The following is a 24283-nucleotide window of genomic DNA, read 5'->3' on the forward strand; positions in this document are numbered from 1 at the left end:
ACCTATAAATCATTTTCATAATATTTTCCTTCAAGGCATTACATGCCGTGAATTTCATTCCGGTGGTCCATAACCTTTCCCAGTCCTCAAACATGATGTTATACCCAATATCCTGAGCCCATTTTATCATGGCTGATTTGACTGTCTCATCCTGAGTGATTTTCTCTTCAACCTGCCCTCCATCCTCTTGCAGAAAACTCTTTGCCTGCCCTGCCCGTATCTCGTTTTTGCTTTTTAATTCCACACACGCACCCTTCGGACTTCGTGGCAATCGGGCGCGCGGGTGCGTTTCCTAAGAGAGTGAGGACCCCCGCCTCCTCCCCACCTGCTCCCTCGCCAGCCAGCCAGCCGCGCGCCCTAGCCGGAGAGCCCCGGCCGTCCCCGTCGCGCAATCGGCTGGATCTCCCTTCAGCAGGCCGTGCTCACAACTCGGCCCAGGGACCCCCCAGCAGCGGATCTCCGGCCCAGCTGAAGAATCCGGCAACAAGCCCCCTCCTCCCCAATCGCTCCGCCGAAATACGCTCCAAAACCCCCCAGATAGGCCGCCGGCCGCCAAGTCTAGTGGCACCCTGAGCAAGGGTCTCTCCCCAACACCGCCACCTCGAACTGCGTTCTCCCGGCTACCCGAGCGAACCAGCGGCAGGACCCCGGTATGGGCCCCCCCAATATTTTTTATAAGTCGGCGCCCCTGGGGACAACAACAGGACAGCAGCCCACGCCGCCGTACTGGCAGCCGCCATCTTAAGCCTTTCCGCCTCCTGCATCTTTTCCGCTCCGTTCAAGGCTTTTGGCGCCAAAACCTTCTCCAACGGCGCTTAGTCATTTAATTAAAGAAAAAAAAGCAGACGAAGGGGCGTGGTCTCATTTCTCCTTCCTCCAATCGGCTTCGACGCCTACCGGCGTCGCTTCCTCGCGATCGGAGAAGGCGGGGTTAAGCTGCTTGCGCCTGAAACCAATCACAAAGCTCTTAGGCCCTTTGGCCCAATGGGAGCGAGCGGTGCGAGACAATAGGCGGGTTACTTTTTCTTTTTGCCGCGAAAACGTCTGGCGTTCTCTTCGCGCCAAAGGGGCGGAAGTTTGTTTTTTCCGGGAATCGAGTTTGTTGCTGGAGAAGCAGGTGGGTGTCTTCGGGGTTTGCCAGCCCGGCAGGGCGGGGAGGGGGAAGCGGCTCTCGACTGCTGGTGGGCAAGTAAGTAGCTTTTACCACTGGGATGTCGGGTGCAAGGCCGGGGAAGTGGCCCCTCGCTCCCTAACCGTATTGTCTCCATATCCGGGACCTCTTGTCCTGTTGATGGCCTGGCAATGTCAGAACCTGACTTTTTGAAAGAACACGCAAAAAAGTAAAAGTGCAACTGACTGTTGCACCTTAGCTTTGTACATGCTCAGATGCACTTTTTATCTTTTTGGGCACTCTGCTGTGGTTTGGATTAGGTCAGGGGTCAGCAAACTTTTTCAGCAGGGGGCCGGTCCACTGTCCCTCAGATCTTGTGGGGGCCCGGACTATATATTGAAAAAAAAATATGAACGAATTCCTTTGCCCCACAAATAACCCAGAGATGCATTTTAAGTAAAAGGGCACATTCTACTCATGTAAAAACAGCTGATTCTCGGACCGTCCGCGAGCCGGATTTAGAAGGCGATTGGGCCGAATCCGGCCCCTGGGCCTTAGTTTGCCTACCCATGGATTAGGTATTAGATGCCAACCCATGCCTAGTCTCTTTTCTCTCTTGTTCCTTTACAGATCCTTCCTTTTCTGTACAGGGAATCATGTCTGGTTTTGATGACCCTGGCATCTTCTACAGTGACAGCTTCGGTGGGGACCCAGTAGCTGATGAGGGGCACGTCCGAAAGTCCCAGCTGCAGAAACGTTTCAAAGAGTTTTTAAGACAGTATCGGGTTGGAACAGACCGGACTGGCTTCACCTTCAAATACAGGTGCCTTCTTCCTTTTTTTGTACCCATTTAACTTGAAGGCTAAAATGCTGCATAGTATCTACTTATCTAGGAGTAACCCCCCCCCCCTTTGAACTTAGTAGGACTTAACTCCTGAGTAGATAAGTGTAGCATTGTGCTTTTAATGTATTGTGCTTTGAATATATTACTGGTTTGGATTAGTATGGCTCTGTTTACTGTATTTATAGGCTGTCCTGTGGCAAAGTTCTCAGGGTCTTATGGCACCTTAATGACTAAGAAAAATTAGGGTGGCATGAGCCATCTGACAAATTGTTGCAAGGCTCTTGGATTGTTTTCACTGTAAGAGGCTAACATGGCTACTACCCCTTTGCAAGTTTCTCAAGGCAGCTACCAATCGGGGGGAAATAAGATTAAATAAGGAAAACAAAGGAGCATGAACACAGTAGAATATTAGTGTGTATTAGTGTGTGTGAGCTTGTCACTTTTAGGTCCTGCCAAACTAAACTTGTTTTCTCTCCCCCCCCCCCCCCCAATCTCAAGAGATGAGCTTAAGCGGCATTACAACCTGGGGGAGTACTGGATTGAGGTGGAGATGGAGGACTTGGCAAGCTTTGATGAGGACCTGGCAGACTACCTGTTCAAGCAGCCTGCTGAGCACCTGCAGCTGGTATGTATGGGGCAAGGGTGAGAAGGGCTGGGAGACAGAAATAGTGGGTTGCAGTCAGATGAACATGGACAGCATTGATTTATTATTAGTTATTACATATTATATCCCACCTTTCCTCCAAGGAGACCAAGGTGGCATGCTTTATTCTCCCCTGCCCTTCTCCATATTATCCTCCCAACAACCCTGTGAGGTTGGTTAGGCTGAGAGTTGGGTACTGGCCTGAGGTCACCCAATGAGTCACATGGCCAGGTAGGGATTTGAACCTCAGTCTCTCAGGTCCTAGGGACGCGGGTGGCGCTGTGGGTAAAACCTCAGCGCCTAGGACTTACCGATCGCAAGGTCGGTGGTTCGAATCCCCACAGCGGGGTGAGCTCCCGTCGTTCGGTCCCAGCTCCTGCCCAACTAGCAGTTTGAAAGCACGTCCAAGTGCAAGTAGATAAATAGGGACCGCTTTCTAGTGGGAAGGTAAACGGCGTTTCTGTGTGCTGTGCTGCGCTGGTGCAGGCTCGCTAGAGCAGCTTCGTCACGCTGGCCACGTGACCCGGAAGTGTCTTTGGACAGTGCTGGCCCCCGGCCTCTTAAGCGAGATGGGCGTGCAACCCTAGAGTCGGACACGACTGGCCCGTACGGGCAGGGGTACCTTTACCTTTACCTCTCAGGTCCTAGTCTAACCACTACACCATACTGGCTCTCCCCAAGGGGGACCTGAAACAAAATATTGCTGGCCAGTTATGCCCTACTCTGTTCCATTCCCCCCCCTTTTCTTTTTGCTCATTCAACCATCACTTAGCATGCTCAATTCTTCTTTGGTAGTCTTGGGCTTTTTGCCCCTGCCCAATGTACTTCTGCTTAGCATGCTGATACCTCCCTCATATTTCTTAGCAGCTTCCTTTCTGTTGACACCACCTGAGCTTGCTAACAAAGGGAGTGATAGCCATTGGCTTCTGATGTTCTGAGCAGCAACGTTCTTTTTCTCAGCTAGAGGAAGCAGCAAAGGAGGTGGCTGATGAAATAACACGCCCTCGTCCAACGGGAGAGGAGACTCTTCAAGACATTCAAGTCATGCTGAGGTCGGATGCCAATCCAGCCAATATCCGCAGTCTCAAGGTGAGCTGGGTGGATTCACTATGATAGACTGAAGAGGAGAAGCTACAGGAGAGCATTTAGATGTGGAGAAACCCTTTGGCGGGGGGAGCATGGTCTTGCTTGATGCCTCATAGTGAGTCAGTAAAAGTGGGTGACAAGCAGTAGTTTTTGCAAAGCCAAAACCAATGTGGAGCCCCTCCGCATCCATAAGCCTTGTAAACACAGAAATTGACCCAGGAAGTTTGATGGTTCCCTCTCTCTGTGTTGGCAGGGAGACAACAATCCTTAAGTTCACATGGGAAGCTGCCCCTGGAAATTTTCGTGCCTATGTTCAAATCTTCCACAATTCTCAGCTTTGAAAATAAAATCTTTTAAAAACCATATTCTGTAGTCGAGTACATTAGGCACATTGTACGTTCATTAAATGTTTTGATTTGCATTTTTGGCTTTATTTCCCCATTTACCTAGCTGCATTTAGAAACGGGAACACCTCGAGTTTTTAAAAACTGATTTTGTTAGGTACAGGGGAAGAGAAATTGGGATTTGTGGATTTATTGCATTTGGCTCTGAACACTTTGGAGTGCAATTTGCAGCTGTTTCCTTTGGAGCTCATTCACAGCTGTGTTTCCCTCCTGCTTGCTTTGCAGTCGGAGCAGATGTCTCATCTGGTGAAGATCCCAGGAATCATCATTGCTGCCACTGCTGTGAGAGCCAAAGCCACCAGGATCACCATCCAGTGTCGCACATGCCGAAACATCATCCCCAACATTGCCTTGCGCCCTGGCCTGGAAGGATACGCTCTTCCTCGGAAATGCAGCACGTAAGTCCCTTTCCCAGTGCATCTCCTCTCTTGTTTGTCTGCCCCATCTCACGTGCAAAATCCTCCTGCAGGGCAACCCTGTACACGCCCAGCCAAATTGCATTATTTAGAGCTTGCTCTCAGGGCACTGGAATTTAGTGGACCTTACTTCCAAGAAGCCAGGTACGAGTTTTTGCAGTCTTACAGGGCAATCTAAACTTTGCACTACCAATGCTCTGCAGAGGCACAACCAGACCACCCACAGCAGATGAAAGGTGGAGGGGACCAGGCAGATCAGCTGTGAGAGCAGCTCAGGATCTAGTGCATTTCAGTCTGCCCAGCTCCAGAGTGCCCCACTTTGGGGGTTGGCTGGTTGGGATACTTTTAGGCATTGGGCCGAGCCAGGAGATACAAGCAAAGGGTTGCCTTCACTCAATACATGCATGCCCCAGGGGAGGGTTGGATTGCAGCCCCTGTCATTTGTTTTCTGGGAGAGTATTATGTGTGTTTGCTCAGTTGTTAATCACACTAAGTTAAATGGATCTTGGCTCAGATAGGTAGCCATGTTGGTCTGACGCAGTTGAAATAAATAAATAAATGTCCAGTAGCACCTTAGAGACTAATTAAGTTTGTTCTGGGTGTACACATGAAAGCTTATACCCAGAACAAACTTAATTGGTCTCTAAGGTGCTACTGGACATTTTTTTATTATTATTTTAAATGGATCTTGTTCTCAAGAAGGTTTTGCTTAAGGTTTCCTGCCTTCTTCCTAAGATTTTTGATACCTCCTTTGACAGCATCGCCCTTGAGCCAGTGCCACTAACTGGACTCATCCACTTCAGCCCCGACTGGGATAGGCAAGCTGGGTAGCACTTCCAGAGATCGCCTTCTGCACAGGAACAGGTCAAAGTGCTGTGGACTCACAGCTTAGAGTTGTGAGCACCGGATTCACTCCCACAAGAAGACAGTCGTCGCACAGCAGAGTACAGCAGAGTCTAGCAGAGTACATAAACAACTCGGAGAGCAGCTCTGTAGAATATCTTCTTTATTCTTTATTCTATAACTACAGCTATAATACAACTATATACAGAGCTAAATAGGTCTAAGCATAAATGAATGCTGAACCGCACTGAGTGTCTGCAGCTGCTCTTAGCAGCAACCTTATCTAAACACACAATCTCTCTCTAACAGTCTCTCTCTCCAACACACTGACTGACTCTTTGATGTGGTGCTGGAGCAGAATAAGTAGAGAGCAGAACACGCCTCCTCCTCTCTGGAGAATCAGCAGAGAATCAGGAGATTCTTGGATATGGGAGGGGTGAAATCTCCTCATCCTTCATGAGAAGTGCAATTGTCCCGTGTTCTCAGAAAGAACCTAAGAATTAAGCAGAACCAGCACGGTGATCAGCAGCTTTTAATCAAGAGCAATTGGCTCACTTGGGGGCTGTGGGCGACTTTGGGGCAGAAGTCCAGGGCCTCCAGATGAAGAAGGACTGGCTTACCTTACATTTTGAAGCTGATAGAAAGATGCACAGCACCCACCCACATCAGTTGGTAATATCAGGTGCTGAGCTCAGAGCCTAAAACTAACCTAATTGTACCACCACAGAAGAGCAAGTAGTGCATTGGGTCAATCAAATCCTTTTTACTCAGGTGTGGGGAACCTTTGGCCCTCCAGAGGCTGCTGAAATGCAATTCCCATAAACCCTCAACAAGCACGATTGATGGCCAGAGGTGATGGGGGTTCTGGGTTCAGCAACATCTGCAAAGGTTCTCCATGCCTGCTTTAGCTGACTAAACTAAAGTCTATGTTTACTTTTACTTTTCTCCCAGCAGTGCACAGGTAAAACAACCCTCTATCTTTAGTATGTCCTCTGAAGGCTTTCCCTTAACACTTTTGTAAGTGGGGGTCAGGTGAATATATGGTCCCCACATGAAGCTGACGTCTGTGGGTTCAGCAACCTTCCTTGGGCACAGTAGGTAATCTTGGGGCAAGTTTGGTGTCTCTTGGTTCCATTTCCTTAATTTGCAAAACAGGGATTTTCATGACTTGTCAGACTAGGTGTCTTGGAAGACTTAGACAAAGAAGATAAAAGCACACCACTCCTCCTAATGGAATCAGCAAAGGAAGAATGGATACAAAAACTTATGGAATATGCAGAAATGGCAAAACTCATTGGAAGAATAAGAAATCAAGATAATTATTGAATATTTACAGATGAATTTCAAACAGATAAAAACATTGGCAGGATCATTGTAATAACCTGCAGTTTATATTTAAAGTAGATAATCAAATGAGCAAATTAAATGAATTTGGATATGCAGAAGATGTTAAAAAAATTAAGGAACCGCAGAAAGAGGGGAAAGGAAGTCAAACTTTGGAAAGTTAAAATGATTGTAGAATTAATAAAATGTATAAATTTGAAAAGTATAAATAAAAACTCTAATGTACAACCTGCTCCCATCTTCCCTGCACCCATTTCCCCCCCTCTCTTCCCTCCTCCCCTTTTCAGGGAACAGACAGGCCTAACAAAGTGCCCTTTGGACCCATACTTCATTGTTCCAGACAAGTGCAAATGTGTGGATTTCCAGACCCTGAAGCTGCAGGAGTCACCAGATGCTGTCCCCCATGGGGAGATGCCCAGGCACATGCAGCTCTACTGCGACAGGTGACGACTTCCATCAGCTGATTTAGACAGGGAACTTTGTTGTTAGGAAGAGGGGTTTATTTCTCGGTGGTAGAACAAACACTTTTAAATCAAGAGTTCTCAGGTTAAACTCCCTAGGCACCTCCAGGTAAAAAGTTCAGATAGCAGGTGATGGGGAAAGAGCCCTATCTGAAAGCCTGGAGAGCTGGTGGCAATCAGTGTAGACCAGGGATGGCTAAGCTCTGGTCATCCAGATGTTGGACTACAACTCCCATCAACCCCGACTGGTTCCCATGCTGGCTGGGACTGATGAGAGTTTGTATCGAGCCAGTCATTTTTATGATAATTCTGCATTGTTTTATGGTATATGATGCTTTTTTGTTGTAAATTTTGCTGTGTATTACCCCGGTATATATATGAGGAATGGTCTAGAAATACTTCTAGAAATTTTAAATAAACAGTATCTAGTGGGGTCGCAGGTTCCTAATCCCTGGTGTAGGCAATAATCTAGGTCAGGCATAGGCAAACTCCGACCCTCCAGATGTTTGGGACTACAGTTCCCATCATCTCTAGCTAACAGGACCAGTGGTCAGGAATGATGGGAATTGTAGTCCCAAACATCTGGAAGGCCGGAGTTCGCCTGTGGCTGATCTAGGTGGACCAAATGATCTGATGCTGATGTAAGACAGCTGCCTATGCTGAACCTGTCATAAGAATGGCTACATTGAACATTTGAGTTGGTTGCAGTGTCCTCTGGCTCTACAAAATTGGATACCTTCTGTGTGACACCTTTTGTGTACTTTTGGGGTATGGGTTGTTAGATAATGTTGGTTCCTGGAGACATGTAGGTGGGCCACAGGAATGGCCCTGTTGATACTTATTTAAAACTGCAATCCTACGCACACATATCTGGGAGTAAGTTTCAGTGAACTTGCTGGGTCTTACTTCTGAGTAGGCATGAAATAAGACTGCACTATAAAGCTATTTAGCAAATTTGGAAGGAACCCAAAGACTTATTTTCTAGTCCAATTCCAAGCTGGTACATGGGGTCAACCACCCGCCAGCTGAATAATGCAGGAACACAGCAATTGCCATCTTGCTTGCATGTGTTGAAAAGAGTTAGAGCATTCTTGGCTTGTTGTTAACCACTGTGAGCATTCTAAAGATAAAGATGTACAATGGAAAAGCAGCATAAAAATACCTGATAGTAAATAAAATGACAAAATTTTGTCTCCTGGGCCAACTCTGCAATATTTGAGGCATTTGTACTTGGTAAGCTTTTTGTCATTCAAGAGGAAACAAAAAGCAATCTTATAGTTCCACTTTTCTTTCCCTTCTTGCTTATGCTAATTGTTTTTCCAGGTATTTATGTGACAAGGTTGTCCCTGGGAACAGAGTGACCATCATGGGCATCTACTCCATCAAGAAGTCTGGCCTCACGAAGAACAAGGGCCGGGACAATGTTGGTGTGGGCATACGAAGCTCTTACATCCGTGTGGTGGGAATCCAAGTGGACACTGAAGGCTCGGGTAAAGCTGCTTTTGGAAAACTCTGCTCCTTTGTTTCTGGTTCTAAATATTGTCCTTCCTCTTTTGTATTCTTGTGAACTTGAACCACCTGCTCGGGAATGCTTTGATTTGAAGAGCAGTCGTTTGGTATTGTGGCTGAGAGGCAACATAACCTCACGTTAACCCCAGGCAATTCCTGTCTCACACTCAAACTTTGGCCCACTGTGCTAATTTCTTAATATGGCACATAGAGGTGCTATCAGTTTGATTTGTAAATTCACTATCTGTGGTTATTGAATGCAAATAACTTGATAGAATAAACAGGAGCAGACATGTATATGCCTAATCGAACACATTCATCTGTGGAACTGACACTTTTAAAAGTGCCACATCATCATTCTGCACTTGTAGGGAATCTGCCTTTTAGTGTGGCAACTCGCACTTCTGGAACTCCCTGCCAATTGAGATTAAGTAGGTATCTTTGCAGTTCTCTTTCTGGGTCCTGCTAAAAAATTTTTTTGACTAGGCAAGCCTAATCAAACGTGAAGTTACCATGTATTTTAATCTACTTTTTGCTTGCAATGTATACGTTTAACTGTGGATTGTATTTATATTTTGATTAAAAAACAAAAACAAAACCCACTTCATTTTAGTCTTTGACTTCCATTGACATTTTTAATGTGTATTTTAGATACTTTGTGAACCACTTAGAGGTTTTATTTACAACTAAGTCATATAAAAATGTTAAATAAATAAACCTCCACCCATATTCTTCTGGGGATGTGTCCTCTCTGTTGTAAAATAGGGATGAAGTTATTCTAAGTGTACACAAAGAAATGGTAATGTTTGGGATGGGGAAAATATAAAAAATGGGGGCTACTGTGACATTGCAGTGAATGCTTGAAATAATTAAAATTGAGTGTCCTGAGTGTTTCTGTATTCTCTCCTCTAGGACGTAGTGTCAGTAGTTCTGTGACTCCTCAGGAAGAAGAGGACTTTCGACGACTCGCTTCCATGCCCAATATTTACGAGACGATTGCCAAGAGTATTGCTCCCTCCATCTATGGAAGCAGTGATATCAAGAAGGCTATTGCCTGCATGCTCTTTGGAGGCTCTCGGAAGAGGTATTGGCAATTGGCATGAAGGAAGAACAAAACAGGGGAATACAGTTAGAAGAAAGTGTCCTGAGTGTCCCCCTCCTTCCATGTTGAAGGAGAGCAGCCCATTTAACAGTTTCATTTGTGTCCAGTGTGTGTCATGACTATTCCTGTCGAGTAGAGTCGAGACATACCAGAAGTATATTAAAATGAAATAAAGGTCATGCTGGCCACATGCCTTCTTCACTGAGGATGTCTCTAGTTGACCTGGGCAGTTCCTGGCTCGCTTCTCAAAACTTCCACTCACTAACTTGGGACATAATGCATTAACAAGCCAATCAAATGATAGCACGAGCATCTGTGCTTAATTTAATGCCAATAACTTGGTAAGGTGGAATGGAAGAAAGTGCCAGTGGCCTTGAAGCTCTTGGCAGCTACTTTTCGACAGGCTGGTTTGAAATACATCAACTCTGTTCACTCAGGTGGTGAGTGCTGACAGGTGGAGCCAAAATGGGGCTACTAAGAAATGAGCTCACCTTCTCTCCTCCTCTCTCTGGCTTTACTCTACAGGCTTCCAGATGGGTTGACCCGCAGAGGAGATATTAATCTGCTCATGTTGGGAGACCCAGGCACAGCCAAGTCCCAGCTGCTGAAGTTTGTAGAAAGATGTTCACCCATTGGGGTAAGTGTCCTGCATATTGCCTCTTCGGGATTAAAAATAGAAAAATCTGTACTGCTTTATTGCACCAAAAAGAAATAGCCATACAATGCATCAGAACTACCCAACTGAATTCACAAGAATATAACCTATGGATATATCAAAAATGCATTCAAACTGATATTTGATGGGCGTGGGTTACTGCTGTCAGTAATCTCTGCTCTACAGACCTCGTTTGGATTGTTGCAATACACTCTTTGCAGGCTGCCCTCGAAAACAGAAGCTATAGCAAGTGCAGAATCTGGCTGCCAGGTTTATTAACTGGGGAAGTTATATGGGATGATGGACCACCTATCTTAATAGTTGTACACAGTTGCCTGTATTCTGCTGGGCTTGATTATAAAGCCTTGTACAACCCAGAGCCCAAATATCTGCAGATGAAGCTTCCTGACCCCATAATGGACAATTCAAAAATTTCATTGGGGGTGGGGTCTTTCCTTGTAGTTCTTGCCAGGATTCGGAGTGGGGTGTACATAGAAGGCCTATCTCCATGATAAGGCCTTGACTCAGGATGATCTCCCCCTTTGAGATGTATCTGTTTCCCACATTATTGGGTTACACCAGGTTTTCCATAAACTGACTGGGCTGCAGAGTGTATACATCTGACATGACATGCATTTCTCTCTCTCTCTCTCTCTCTCTCTCTCTCTCTCTCTCTCTCTCTCTCCCCCCCCCCCCCTCTCTCCCTCTTTCAGGTGTACACCTCTGGGAAAGGCAGCAGTGCAGCTGGCCTGACAGCTTCTGTGATCAGAGACCCATCTTCACGGAGTTTCTTCATGGAAGGAGGAGCCATGGTGCTGGCTGATGGGGGAGTGGTTTGCATTGATGAGTTTGACAAGGTACGAATGGGATTTGCCAGCAAAATTTTGCATTACAATATGTTCAATGGTTGAAGCAGGTCTCCTAGTACACCTACTTTCTCCAACGTAGAGCCTTCCAAATGCTGTGGATCACATCTCCCATCATCTCTGGCCATTGAACGTGTTGGCTGGGGCTGATAGGAATTTTAGTCCAAAGCAACCGGCAACTGGTTAGCTTTGGGGATGCCACAAAAAGATGAGGTCAGGACAGTGTATTGATATATATTAAGTAATGCATAATATAAGCAGATGCTACGAGGCCAACTGGCCCTAAAAAAACAACACCCATTAGGACTGTGGGCAAATGGTTACAATCCTGAGGTAAAAGTTTTTCAAAATGTTGATCATATGCTGTCTAGATTCATTTGTTACATGAAGCGTTTACATTCTGAAGTTTAAAAGTTGGTAGTTTGCCTCCAGCCACTAGTTAATGGATAAATAAAAATATTGTAGTGCAGCCCTCAGGGAGGGGGAGATGGGGTAGCATCTTGCATCAGTTACCCATGCCTGAAAAAGCAGGAAATAGTGTAGATCAGGCATGGCCAAACTCGACCTTTAGCTGTTTTGGGACTACAATTCCATCATCCCTAGCTAACAGGACCAGTGGTCAGGGTTGATGGGAATTGTAGTCCCAAAACAGCTGGAGGGCCAAGTTTGACCATGCCTGGTGTAGGCTGTTTGATGCTCTCTTCCATTCCTATGAGAAACCTGACTATACTTTTTCTGGATTCTGTTTCTCCTCTCTCCTCCCCCTCCCCGCCCCCCCTTTTTTTGTTTCTATAGATGCGTGAGGATGACAGAGTGGCTATCCATGAAGCGATGGAGCAGCAAACCATCTCCATCGCCAAGGTGAGCTCTGTTGCCGTGGCAGCACCAAACTTTTAGGCATGGTGTCCCACCTGCTTGCTTTAAGTATCTTCAGCTTGTGAGTCTTGCGCTTAAACTTGCATCTCTTATTGGGCTTTTAAATGGTAAGGGCCCAATTAAGTGGGGTTAATTTCTTCCCACTGGCATGCAAAAGGAAAAAGAGCTGATGAGTTTCCAAAGTGGCTTCGAGCATTAACCTTCACCCTATGGGCCTGGTCTGCGTACAGCACTTGCATGTGGGTTTACGTGCCCATTGATTTTGCATTATTTACTGTCATGCTTCAGATTCTAGCTGATGTGACTTTTTTCCTTTTCACCTTGGTGCGCTCACACAGGCCGGTATCACGACCACCCTCAACTCGCGCTGCTCCGTGTTGGCAGCTGCCAACTCCGTCTTCGGTCGCTGGGATGAAACTAAAGGCGAGGAGAACATAGACTTCATGCCCACCATCCTTTCCCGATTTGACATGATCTTCATTGTCAAGGATGAGCACAATGAGGAAAGAGATATGGTAGGTGGGCTGGGTAGCTCTGTGTACAGGGAAGGCACTGTAGGGCTGCCTGCCGGGGAGACCAACTACCTTGTGATAGCAGAAGAGGGACTGTATCTTGACCCTGCTTTTCATGCATTTGCCATGGAAGAGCACTTCTGGAGGATGGAATAGGCCCTTGGCCCCAACAGTGTATGTTTTCTGATCAGCTTGTCCTCCTAGGTAGCATAACATCCTTGATAGGATTTAGCATTTCCCCAGGCTGGGAAGCTGAAATCCAAAGGCCAATCTGAACTAATCTTGTGCTCCAAGTCCCATATCTGCCCCAGAATGCTTTGCTGCTCGATGAGGTCACACAACCTCTCAGCCTTTGGCATGGGAATATTGTGCAGCCTGCCTGCACAAGATGATTTTATTTGCAAGTCTGCAGAGCACGCTGTAAACTGAGACTGCTTCCTAAAGGATAGATTATAACTGAGGACTAAGGCAGGGCAGAGCCACTGTTAGAGCCTAGCCTGCACTTGTTTAAATGAATTCTTTGCCGGCCATATGTTTCCTGCATGTTGAAAAGACTCCTGTTTGGTGTGCTTCGTGCTTCCAACCCCTCCTGCTCTGCGCTGTATCCACAGATACTGGCCAAGCACGTGATGTCTCTGCATGTGAGCGCTCTGACCCAGACCCAAGCTGTGGAGGGGGAGATTGAGCTGAACAAACTGAAGAAGATGATCGCCTACTGCCGAGCGTGAGTCAATTGAGAAATTGTAGCACCGTCACCTGGGAAGGATGGCAGGCACTTCTAAACAAGCTGTATGGTGGGCTGAGACATAGCTAGTTCCCCTTTCTTGCTCTCCATGCCCCCTTTAACTGAAAGCAGCCTGAATAGTTGTGAATGTCACAATGCTAAAAAGCCTTGTCCACCTTAGCTTTTAAAAGCTCAGAGTGAATTCTTTTGTTGCCCTAAAGCAAATGGAGGGGTGCCATTGAACAAATATTGATACCACCACTGTCCCCCATTCATATACATACACACACACACACACATATACACACACATACACATATACACACACACATTTTATTGGTTTTTTTATATATCGTTTTCAACAATCATTTAACATATAACAATATTTTAGACTTCTGTCAACCACCTCTGATGATTTTCCGTTCTTTATCGCTTATTCTTCATTTCTTAATTTCTCTATTGCTCTTAATTATCATTAACTAATAATTCTCTTCACAGTCTTTCTTGCAATATTTCAAATAGTCCTCCTTACAGAACTTCTTGCAGTCCTACTAGCGTAATCTGTTCATTTCAATTGCTTTTCAAATAGTTCATATATTTACCACTGTCCCCCATTCCTAACCCTCCCAACATTTTCACTGTCATTCCTCATCACACTGCATTCTACTGTCAAGGGCCATATCCCACAAACCACAAGGCCAAGTCTTCCAGAACTATGTGATGGCATATTGCTCCAGTATAACCTTTATAACTTGCCATTAAACTTCAGTTTCTGCAATTTGAGCCTCCGCTTAGCTGTTTTGGGTAGTGCTTCTGAGTTTAATGACAGTGCTGAGTCGTTGGGGATGCTGTAGGGAAAGCTGGATTAGATCTCCAAAAATCTGCTCTCAAAAGTATAAAGCTGTTTCTGGCTCGGGGTTTGAATAGGATGGAGACTCTTCCAGATGGGTGAGACAGGGGAAGATCTGTGGCGGAGCCAGTTGGTAGGGAAGCCTCTGGTAGAATTGTGCGAATTCGGTGCTCCCTCTGATTTATTAAGCCCTGTAATGTCCTTTGCAGGAAGTGCGGCCCTCGTCTTTCTGCAGAGGCTGCAGAGAAGCTGAAGAACCGCTACATCCTCATGCGCAGCGGAGCCCGCCAGCACGAGAGGGAAAGCGACCGCCGATCCAGCATTCCCATTACGGTCAGGTGAGGTGGCAGCAGGTGTCTGTGAGGGATGGGGAGGAATGTAAAGGACGGTGCCTAGGAGGATGGCCTAGGCAGGCTCCCTTGTGTGAGGCCAAGACAGATGCACTGTTGAGACAAGATGGTCAGATCTTTCTCAGGGAAGTTGCGTTAGATGATGGATGTGTGTCCTTCTGCTGGCTGCTTGGATCAAGTGGGGGCACAGATGCTGGATGAAGGTTCTTTTCAGGAATCTTGCCTGACTGGTTGGGCTTGGCCTGGGCCATGAAATGGGACTGTGTGCTGATGAGAAGGGAGACTTGGCTATTTGAGGCTTTGTTCTCTGCCTGGCCTAGTTTTTGCTGCACTTCTCCAGACCTCAAGTGTAGAAAGTGTTTCATGACTGAAAGTTTTTGGCACAGGTATGGGAAACCTGTAGCCTTCCCATACGTTGCTGCGTTAACTGCTCCCATAATCTCTTGACGCAGTTGCAATGCAGGTCCTCTACAATTAAATAAATAAATAAATCCCTGCACATAGAAATCTGTATCTCAATGGAAAGCATAGGTTTGGGTCCCTTCTTCCTTGTCATATACCTGCTTTATTTTCCTACTTCGTATAGATGTGCATTCTGTGTTGAAGTGCAACATATCTAGGCTTATGGGCAATTTTTACCTGCAATTTCTAGCAAGTGTTTCTTCTATTCCCAGCAATTTGATTGAGGTTTTGCCTCCATATGTTTCCAGTTCCCTTGCTGTGATAACCTTCATTTCTTTCCCCTTCGAGATATATACAGTGGTGCCTCGGAAGTCGAATGGAATCCATTCCGGAAGTCTGTTTGACTTCAAAAAATGTTTGGAAGCCGCAGAAGTCACATTGGACGTTCGGGTTCCAAAGAACGTTCGCAAACCGGAACCACTCACTTTTGGGTTTGCGGCATTCGGGAGCCAAAACGTTCAATTCGCAAGGTGTTCGGGATCCAAGGTACGACTGTATATGATGTTTCATTTCTGCCATGCAGGCAGCTGGAGGCCATTGTGCGGATTGCAGAGTCCCTCAGCAAGATGAAGCTCCAGCCTTTTGCCACGGACGCAGATGTTGAGGAAGCCCTGCGGCTCTTCCAGGTGTCTACGCTCGATGCTGCCATGTCAGGCAGCCTCTCAGGTGAGACAACAAAACGGCCGCACACTTGCACAACACCCGTGTCCTCTGGAAGTATTTGGGTATACATAGCCTTGTTGGAAAGATACAAAATGTGCTCTTTCCAGTGGAAAAGGCAGTCGATACCCTGTGCCATTGATTTACAAGGTGTGTTTAGGCTAGGCCACTTTCCCTTTTGGACAGCGTTCCAGAGGCCACAGGCAAGGGACATTCCCAGCCTTATTTGGAGACTCTGAGGATTGCACCTGGTATATTTTGCATGTAGATGCACTATACCCCTAACCCACCCACCCCATTGTACTGTGTTAACTAGGTGGTGCAGTGGTGCCCACATATTTTTGCATTTAAGCTTCTGTAAAGAGAACTGCAGGGATGCAGGGGGCGCTGTGATCTAAACCACAGAGCCTAGGGCTTGCCAATCAGAAGGTTCGGCGGTTCGAATCCCCGCGATGGGGTGAGCTCCTGTTGCTCGGTCCCAGCTCCTGCCCATCTAGCAGATCGAAAGCACATCAAGTGCAAGTAGATAAATAGGTACTGCTCTGCCGGGAAGGTAAACAACGTCTCCGTGCACTGCTCTGGTTTGCCAGAAGCCGCTTAGTCATGCTGGCTTCATGACCCAGAAGCTGTCTCAGACAAATGCCGGCTCCCTTGGCCTATAGAGCGAGATGAACGCGCAACCCCAGAGTCATCCATGACTGGACCTAATGGTCAGGGGTACCTTTACCCTTAAAGAGAACTGCATTTAAATCTCTTCTCTAGGTGTGGAGGGTTTCACTACGCAGGAGGACCAGGAGATGCTGTCGCGCATTGAAAAGCAGCTCAAGCGTCGCTTTGCCATTGGCTCCCAAGTCTCCGAACACAGCATCATCCAGGATTTCGTGAAGCAAGTGAGTTCAGTGGGTCAGGCAATTCATGGCATGCTTGGGAGAGGCTGGCAGAATTTGCGACCTATGAAGCCACACGCGAGCTGCCAAACACTGATAATCCATCTCTGTTTGTGGTCCTTCAAAGGCAGTAACAAAATTTTTAAGAGGCTTACACAAGCCAAGGGTTGCAGTATCATGAGATGCTATCCACCCCTGGTGTGCAGAAATTTGGCTTTGTTCAGGTTACAAGTTGCGCAGGCCTGAGCTAGAGCCCTTGTGGACTACTACTTCCATTGAAGAGAAACTTTTGTACTGCTCTTAATGGTTTTACAGTGCTATACAACTGCCCTGGTATTTTATGACAGGATATTTATAATCTATAAATAGAAATAAGTACACACACCTGATCTCCTTACCCACATTTGTTGAAGAGCAACAGACTGGGGGATATTTATTTTAAAAACAAACACTTCTAGCTTCTTTCACAATTTCTTCATGATGCTGAAAGATCTGAAGTACCTGTTTTCTGAAACAATAACACTTTACATAAGGATTTTCTCCCTGACCTACCCACCTGCTTGAGGTTTACTATAACCAAGCCTAGAATTGACTCCCTTTTTTTGGTTAACACAAGACATTTAACACACTTAACATAGTTGAGGGCTCTTCACTCGCTCCTGCTATGCTTGTGCCCTGCTTGTGAGATTCGCAGAGGAATCTGATTGGCCGCTAAGAGAACAAGACGTTAAATTAAATCAGCCTGATCCAAAAGCTTTTCTTAAGTTCTCACCTTGCTTCCGACGCTGCAAGTCATCTCTGAAGCAAGTTAAGAGGGGTCTGTTCACTTCATCTCCATGGGAACAAGCAAACATTTCTGCTTTTGGAAGCCAAAGTTCCCACACCCCCTAAACGGATTGTATAACGTCTACTTGCAGGCTCACAATGCCATGTATCATTGCCCAGTAAGGAAAGGTTCTGGAAAAGCTGCTATGGCACCCATGGGGGCCATAGGGCAGCTTTCTCATGAGCTGTTCACCCACAGCAAGCCCTGGGGTGATGTTGAACAGCTGGCCACAGTCGCCACAGATTTGGCTCTGAGCATGCCATTTTCGGCAAGCTGTTGAGGATAATGCTCTGAAGGGCAGACGAGGGATGCAATTCTGCTGCTGAAGTGAAGCAGGGGTAGCCCTGTAAGCTGCCTGCATAGGAGACGAACTAGGAAGCGCATAAAGGGGCTCTGTGCTCTTTTGAAGGAAGGAAGAGGGGGAATAAGGTTTGACTGTCCCCACACGAGGATGTGGCTTCTATGTGCAAGAGCTATCACTGGAGCCCTGCTTCTCGTCATTGAGGATGCAACCCTGCACACCTACCACTGCCACATCCAGCTCTGACCCTTCTCTGGTCTCTCAAGTTACTTGAGCTGGATGGACCACACTGGGAATGACCATAGACCCATAATACATAGCATAGAGTGAAAATGGAAAAAAGCAGTGTTTGACCTTCTCTGCCTCACCCACTCCACTTTCCCCTTCAAACCGAGCACTGTGTTCTTGTTGCATCTCAGAAGCAAAGCTTCTCTGCTAGAGCAGACACTCATCTAGACACCCTGAATGATAAATTTACCCAGGAGCTGGCTTCTTAACTCACCCAACATCCCCACCTCCAACCCAGCTCAGCGATTGTTTTTCAGCTTGGGTCCAGTCTACCTGCGAGATCTCCTCATTCCATATATGTCCACCTGACTGCTTTGACCTATGGAACTGTCACAGGTTCCACTCTCACCACATTTGTAAGTACAGTGGTACCTTTGTTCTCAAACTTAATCCATTCCGGGAGTCCGTTCGACTCCCAGAACGGTTCGAAAACCAAGGCACGGCTTCCGATTGGCTATAGGAGCTTCCTGCACTCAAGAGGAAGCTGCATCGGATGTTCAGCTTCCGAAGAACATTCGCAAACTGGAACACTTACTCTTGGGTTTGCAGCATTTGGGAGCTGATTTGTTTGGGAGCCAAGCCGTTCGAGTACCAAGGTACCACTGTAATTGATATTTTAGTGTGGCAGCACTTACACTTTGGAACTCCCTGCCTGTTGACATCAGGCAGGTGCCTTCACTGTGTGCTTTTTGGCGCCCATATAGGCGAGCGTAGGGACGCGGGTGGCGCTGTGGTCTAAACCACTGAGCCTAGGGCTTGCCGATCAGAAGGTCGGCAGTTCAAATCCCCTTGATGGGGTGAGCTCCCATTGCTCGGTCCCTGCTCCTTCCCACCTAGCAGTTCTAAAGCATGCCAGTGCAAGTAGATAAATAGGTACCACTCTGGTGGGAAGGTAAACGGCATTTCCGTGTGCCGCTCTGGTTCACCAGAAGTGGCTTAGTCATGCTGGCCACATGACCCGGAAGCTGTCTGCAGACAAATGCCGGCTCCCTTGGCCAATAAAGCAAGATGAGTGCCGCAACCCCAGAGTCTGCCACGACTGGACCTAATGGTCAGGGGTCCCTTTACCTTTTTATAGGCAAGTGTATGCAGACATGTAGAATATTGACAAGTGGTTTTTTAAAAAATTTTAAAATCCTACAATTGATTTTAAATAGTTCTTTTTAAAATTTATTTATAATTTCATTGTTTCCTCCTTTTCGTAAAACACTTTGAAGGTGGTGAGTTTTTTTAAAAAAAACAACAACAACTGAGCGGCAAATGCCTTTTTGTAAATAAAATAAACAGTGGGCCTCACAGACTTTCTTCCTGCTCTCTCGCCTCCTTCCCAGAAATACCCTGAGCATTCCATCTACAAAGTGCTGCAACTCATGATGCGCCGTGGTGAGATCCAGCATCGCATGCAGCGCAAGGTCCTCTACCGCATCAAGTAGAACGCCACTTCCTTCCGTGAGCTTCAGGAGCCGATTGGCTTTCCCCTCACTTGGCACAAAAGTTCTGTGAGTCCCCTCAGGCTGTTTGCTTCCTGTCCCTACCAGAAAGGTCCTTCAGAGACTGGCCCATCTATGTCTTGTGGATGGAAACTCTTCATGGCACAGAGGCTGATAAGAAGAGCTGCTGCTGCTGCTGCTGTTATTTTGTCCCAGCTTTCCCATTAAAGTGTCGCCTTGATGTTTTGCTAGAACATCAAAAGCTTTTTAGCTGCATTAAAACTTAATAAATGAAATATAGTCGTGTTTGTTGTGGGCGTGTGAGTGTTTGGTGGGCTGCCCGGCATACATGCAAGAGGGTCACCTTCCCGGCTTGTTTCTGCTAGATCTTGTTCACACAAGGCCTGGAAGCTTAGTCCAGGAAATCAATACCACGATCTGAATACCACATTGCACGGTGATCTAGGTGGGCCTGCATTGAGGTCGCTGAGACGGCTCCGGGAGCGAAGCATTTGCAGAAAATAAAAATCCTTCCCTTGAGTGTTGGTTCCAAGGCATGTTTATGCCACCTGATTCTTGTGCACAGCGGTGACACATCGGTAATGAATTAATTGCCAGTTAGTAACTGAAGTCATTTCTGTGTGTGTCATTCAGTGGTAGAGGCAAGGAAGCAAGCGTTCTGAGGGTTGCAGAGAGGAGATGCTAGGATAAACCCCCCCTTTTTTTGCAGAAACAGATATAGCAGGTCCAGATGTTGGCCCTCCAGATGTTGAACCACAACTCCCATCAGCACTGGCAAGAATGGCAGTGGTAGACAGGGATGGTGGGAGTTATCATTTGGCAACATTTGGAGAGCCAACACCTGACAGAGGTAAACTTTGGGATTTGTTCCCACGGGATATGGGGGTGGCCACCAACTTTGAAAGGGTGTTAGACCGTTTCATGCAGGATAAGTCATGATGGCCATTTGCTACCTTTGCCTAGTGGAGGCAAAATGCCTCTAAATACCAGCTGTCTAAGGGACGCAGGTGGCGCTGTGGATTAAACCACAGAGCCTATGACTTGCCGATCAGAAGGTTGGCGGTTCGAATCCCTGTGACAGGGTGAGCTCCCATTGCTCGGTCCCTGCTCCTGCCTACCTAGCAGTTCGAAAGCATGTCAAAGTGCAAGTAGATAAATAGGTACCGCTCCGGCGGGAAGGTAAATGGTGTTTCTGTGCACTGCTCTGGTTCACCAGAAGCAGCTTAGTCATGCTGGCCACATAACCCAGAAGCTGTACGCTGGCTCCCTCAGCCAATAAAGCGAGATGAGTGCCGCAACCCCAGAGTCGGCCACGACTGGACCTAATGGTCAGGGGTCCCTTTACCTTTACCAGCTGTCTACAGACACGAGGAGGAAAGGGCCATTGCCCTTGTATTCAGTTTCTGGCTTCTCACATTCCTACACTGCAGGGGGTTGGACTAATGGCCCCTTGGGGCCTCTTCCAGCTCTAAGATTCCATGATCTACATCTCATTGGCTGCTGTGGAAAACAGGATGCTGGACTAAATAGGCCTTGGTGATATTTTTGCAGGGCACTTAAGAGTTACTTCTAGATGACCATTAATGCCAGAGCAGAGGCAGCAGAGAGTTCAGCCTTATACTTGCAAGTAGGGAATGGTTTTAACCAGAAAGGAGCCAAGACACTTGGGCCAGGTAGCAAATGCTCGCAGGTGAGTGGGGTGCACACCTGCACAGCTTTCCTGCATGCGCTTATATTCTCTTTTAGGGAAGTGTCCGTTTCTGCACATAGTGCTGCCCCCAAAGTGCAAAGGTTCTCTTGTACTTGCTCTGAGGGAATATGTCCTTATTACATTTTTTTTTGTGCTGTTCGCCCCCCCCCCCCAGTGTTGCACAAAGGAGCACCTCAATAAGAAATTCACTAAGGCCATCCTAAGAAAATCCTCTGCTACCATTAAAGCCAAATAACAGGACCAACGTAACAGGGATAGTTAGAAGAGCAGTGCTAAGTTATCCCCCAAAGCCTTGGCAATAAAGTGACCTCTTTACTTGCCCAGTATATTAACACAAGTAGGTGGTATATGCACAGGGAACAGCTTTACACAAACCATCTTCCTAGATGGTTAGATTGGGCTGTATACAGGGGTAGGACTACTCAGAGGAGAACCTTTAAAATTAATGGGCATGGCTAACGTAGATTAATTCATTTCAGTGGGTCTGCTCTGAGTTTAACTCAGTTGCCTACAACATATAGTAAATCTTAAGTGCAATGCCTGGCTTTTAACTTTTGGGTAGTGTATTGTGGTTTGAACTGGACACGGGTGGAGCTGTGGTCTAAACCACTGAGCCTCTTGGGCTTTCCGATCAGAAGGTCTGTGGTTTGAATCCTGTTTCTCTGTCCCAGCTTTTGCCAACCTAGCAGTTCGAAAGCACGGCAGTGCAGGTAGGTAAGTAGGCGGGAAGGTAAACTGTCACAGTGTTCAGTTGCACCAGAAGCAGTTTAGTCATGCTGGCCACATTCCCTGGAAAGCTGTCTGTGGACAAACACTGGCCCCCTCGGCCTGAAATAGAGATGAGTGCCATAACCCCATAGTTGCCTTTGACTGGATTTAACCATCCAGGGGTCCTTTACCTTTACCTTTTTACCTGTGGTTTGAGGCATTTTAGTAATGGTTATTAATGTTCCGGTGGTAACAACATTGCTGTCGTGATGTGGGGAAGTTTGACCTGTGACTTAGCGATTTGGAGACGATGGCAGGAGGTCCAAATTATGAACCTGTCATTTTCTCAAACTGCCTCCGTGCCTTCTAAAAATGACAATAACATGGAATTTTGGCGATTGATAAGTTCACTTGAGTGCTACATAGATAATGGTCAGTAGAGGGCACTAGCGCTTTGAGAACAAAGTGCAGGGACTCAATGAGCCCTTGGTTGAGATGTTAAAAGTTGGTTTACCAAAATTAAAAGGAAGAGACAAAGGAAGAGGCTTGTGATGAGAGAGTGACTAAGCCATCTGCTTCTGCTGCCCTCAGCTGGAAGGGCACTACATGAGATCCGCATGCAGATTCATGTCTATTCTTGAACATGTGGACTCATACTTGTAATAGGCAGATCCATTTAAATGTGACAAGTGGGGGTTCTCCATGACAAGCAATAGCTAGCTGCTTTTTCTGGATGAATTTGCTGCAGCACGATCCAGCTTTTGCCAAAAAAACCAGTTTCTTTTGGCCTGTGTTGCAGTCAACCAAAGGCATTGCTAAATCATGTAACGGTTGCAGTTTATGGCAAGTTAATAGGTTTGCCCCACTGAGGTAATGGATTTTGGGTTTCCCCCTCTCATCCGTTTGTTACATTTTAAGTTAGTGTAGTTTTGCATCCTGGTTTAGAAAGCATTGACCTCTTCCCGCCTCTATTGCATCTGCGGAAAACAGCAGCAGGAGACTCTTTCAGGTGGTTCGCAATTTAGCGGAACCACCTGCTCCATCAGGGCCCAGTAGGGGCCACATGTTCTCCTACAATGACTTTGCAAAGTTTTTTGCAGATAAAGTCGCTCAGATTCGAGAAGAGGTAAACTCCACCGTGGGAGCAAGGCCGGGGCGGGAGAGTGCTAGAGTCCTGTCTAGTCAAGTTGTGTGGGATCAATTCCAATCTGTTACCCCCGAGGATGTGGACAGGCTGCTTGGACGAGTGAAACCAACCACCTGTCTCCTGGATCCTTGCCCATCCTGGCTTATAAAAGCTAGCCGGGAAGGACTGGGCGATGGGCTTCGTGGGGTGGTGAATGCTTCCCTCCATGAGGGAGCCTTTCCAGACTCGCTGAAAGAGGCGGTTATTAAACTGCTTCTTAAAAAAACATCTTTAGATGCGGCCACGATGGCCAATTATCGCCCAGACTCAAATTTTCCATTCTTGGGCAAGGTGATTGAGCGAGTGGTTGCTGAACAACTCCAGGCACGCCTGGAAGAAGCGGACCATTTGGATCCCTTCCAGTCGGGATTCAGGCCTCATCATGGGACTGAAACTGCCTTGGTCGCACTGGTTGATGATCTCCGGCGGGCTAGGGACAAAGGTGAGAGCTGTTTCCTAGTTCTGCTGGATCTCTCAGTGGCGTTTGATACCATCGACCATAACATCCTTCTGGACCGTCTTGAGGGGCTGGGAGCTGGGGGGCACTGTTATACAGTGGTTCCGCTCCTTCCTCCTGGGCCGTGTTCAGAAAGTGGTGGTGGGGGATGAGTGTTCAGACCCCTGGGCCCTCACTTGTGGGGTGCCTTAGGGTTCTGTCCTCTCCCCCATGCTTTTCAACATCTACATGCAGCCGCTGGGAGAGATCATCAGGGGATTTGGGCTGGGTGTTCATCAGTATGCGGATGATACCCAGCTCTACCTCTCTTTCAAATCAAAGGCAGTGAAGGTCCTGTGTGAGTGTCTGGAGGCGGTTGGAGGTTGGATGGCGGCTAACAGATTGAGGTTGAATCCTGACAAGACAGAAGTACTGTTTTGGGGGGACAGGAGGTGGGCAGGTGTGGAGGATTCCCTGGTCCTGAATGGGGTAACTGTGCCCCTGAAGGACCAAGTGCGCAGCCTGGGAGTCATTTTGAACTCACAGCTGTCCATGGAGGCACAGGTCAAATCTGTGTCCAGGGCAGCTGTTTACCAGCTCCATCTGGTACGCAGGCTGAGACCCTATCTGCCTGCGGACTGCCTCGCCAGAGTGGTGCATGCTCTGGTTATCTCCCGCTTGGATTACTGCAATGCGCTCTACATGGGGCTACCTTTGAAGGTGACCCGGAAACTACAACTAATCCAGAACGCGGCAGCTAGACTGGTGACT

The 24283-nt window shown here is 47.1% G+C and overlaps 1 protein-coding gene across 2 annotated transcripts; it reads left to right on the forward strand.

The window, feature by feature from the left end:
* The first annotated feature begins 961 nt into the window (after positions 1–961).
* Positions 962–19756, forward strand: MCM5 (minichromosome maintenance complex component 5). Of its 2 annotated transcripts, none has more exons than XM_081210987.1 (17): positions 962–1117; positions 1742–1934; positions 2454–2580; positions 3559–3687; positions 4314–4486; positions 6979–7134; positions 8476–8642; positions 9574–9745; positions 10289–10400; positions 11132–11275; positions 12080–12145; positions 12499–12675; positions 13284–13396; positions 14456–14584; positions 15582–15724; positions 16481–16608; positions 19352–19756. In XM_081210987.1, the coding sequence occupies exons 2-17, from the start codon at positions 1768–1770 to the stop codon at positions 19451–19453; spliced, it is 2205 nt and encodes a 734-aa protein (XP_081067113.1). In that variant the 5' UTR covers positions 962–1117; positions 1742–1767; the 3' UTR covers positions 19454–19756. The 2 variants fall into 2 exon arrangements, with proteins under 2 accessions (XP_081067113.1, XP_081067114.1); XM_081210988.1 differs by having other exon boundaries at positions 1027–1117; positions 1762–1934.
* The last annotated feature ends 4527 nt before the right edge of the window (positions 19757–24283 follow it).

The sequence above is a fragment of the Podarcis bocagei genome (assembly GCF_964188305.1).
Source record: "Podarcis bocagei genome assembly, chromosome: 10".
Lineage (NCBI taxonomy): Eukaryota > Metazoa > Chordata > Lepidosauria > Squamata > Lacertidae > Podarcis > Podarcis bocagei.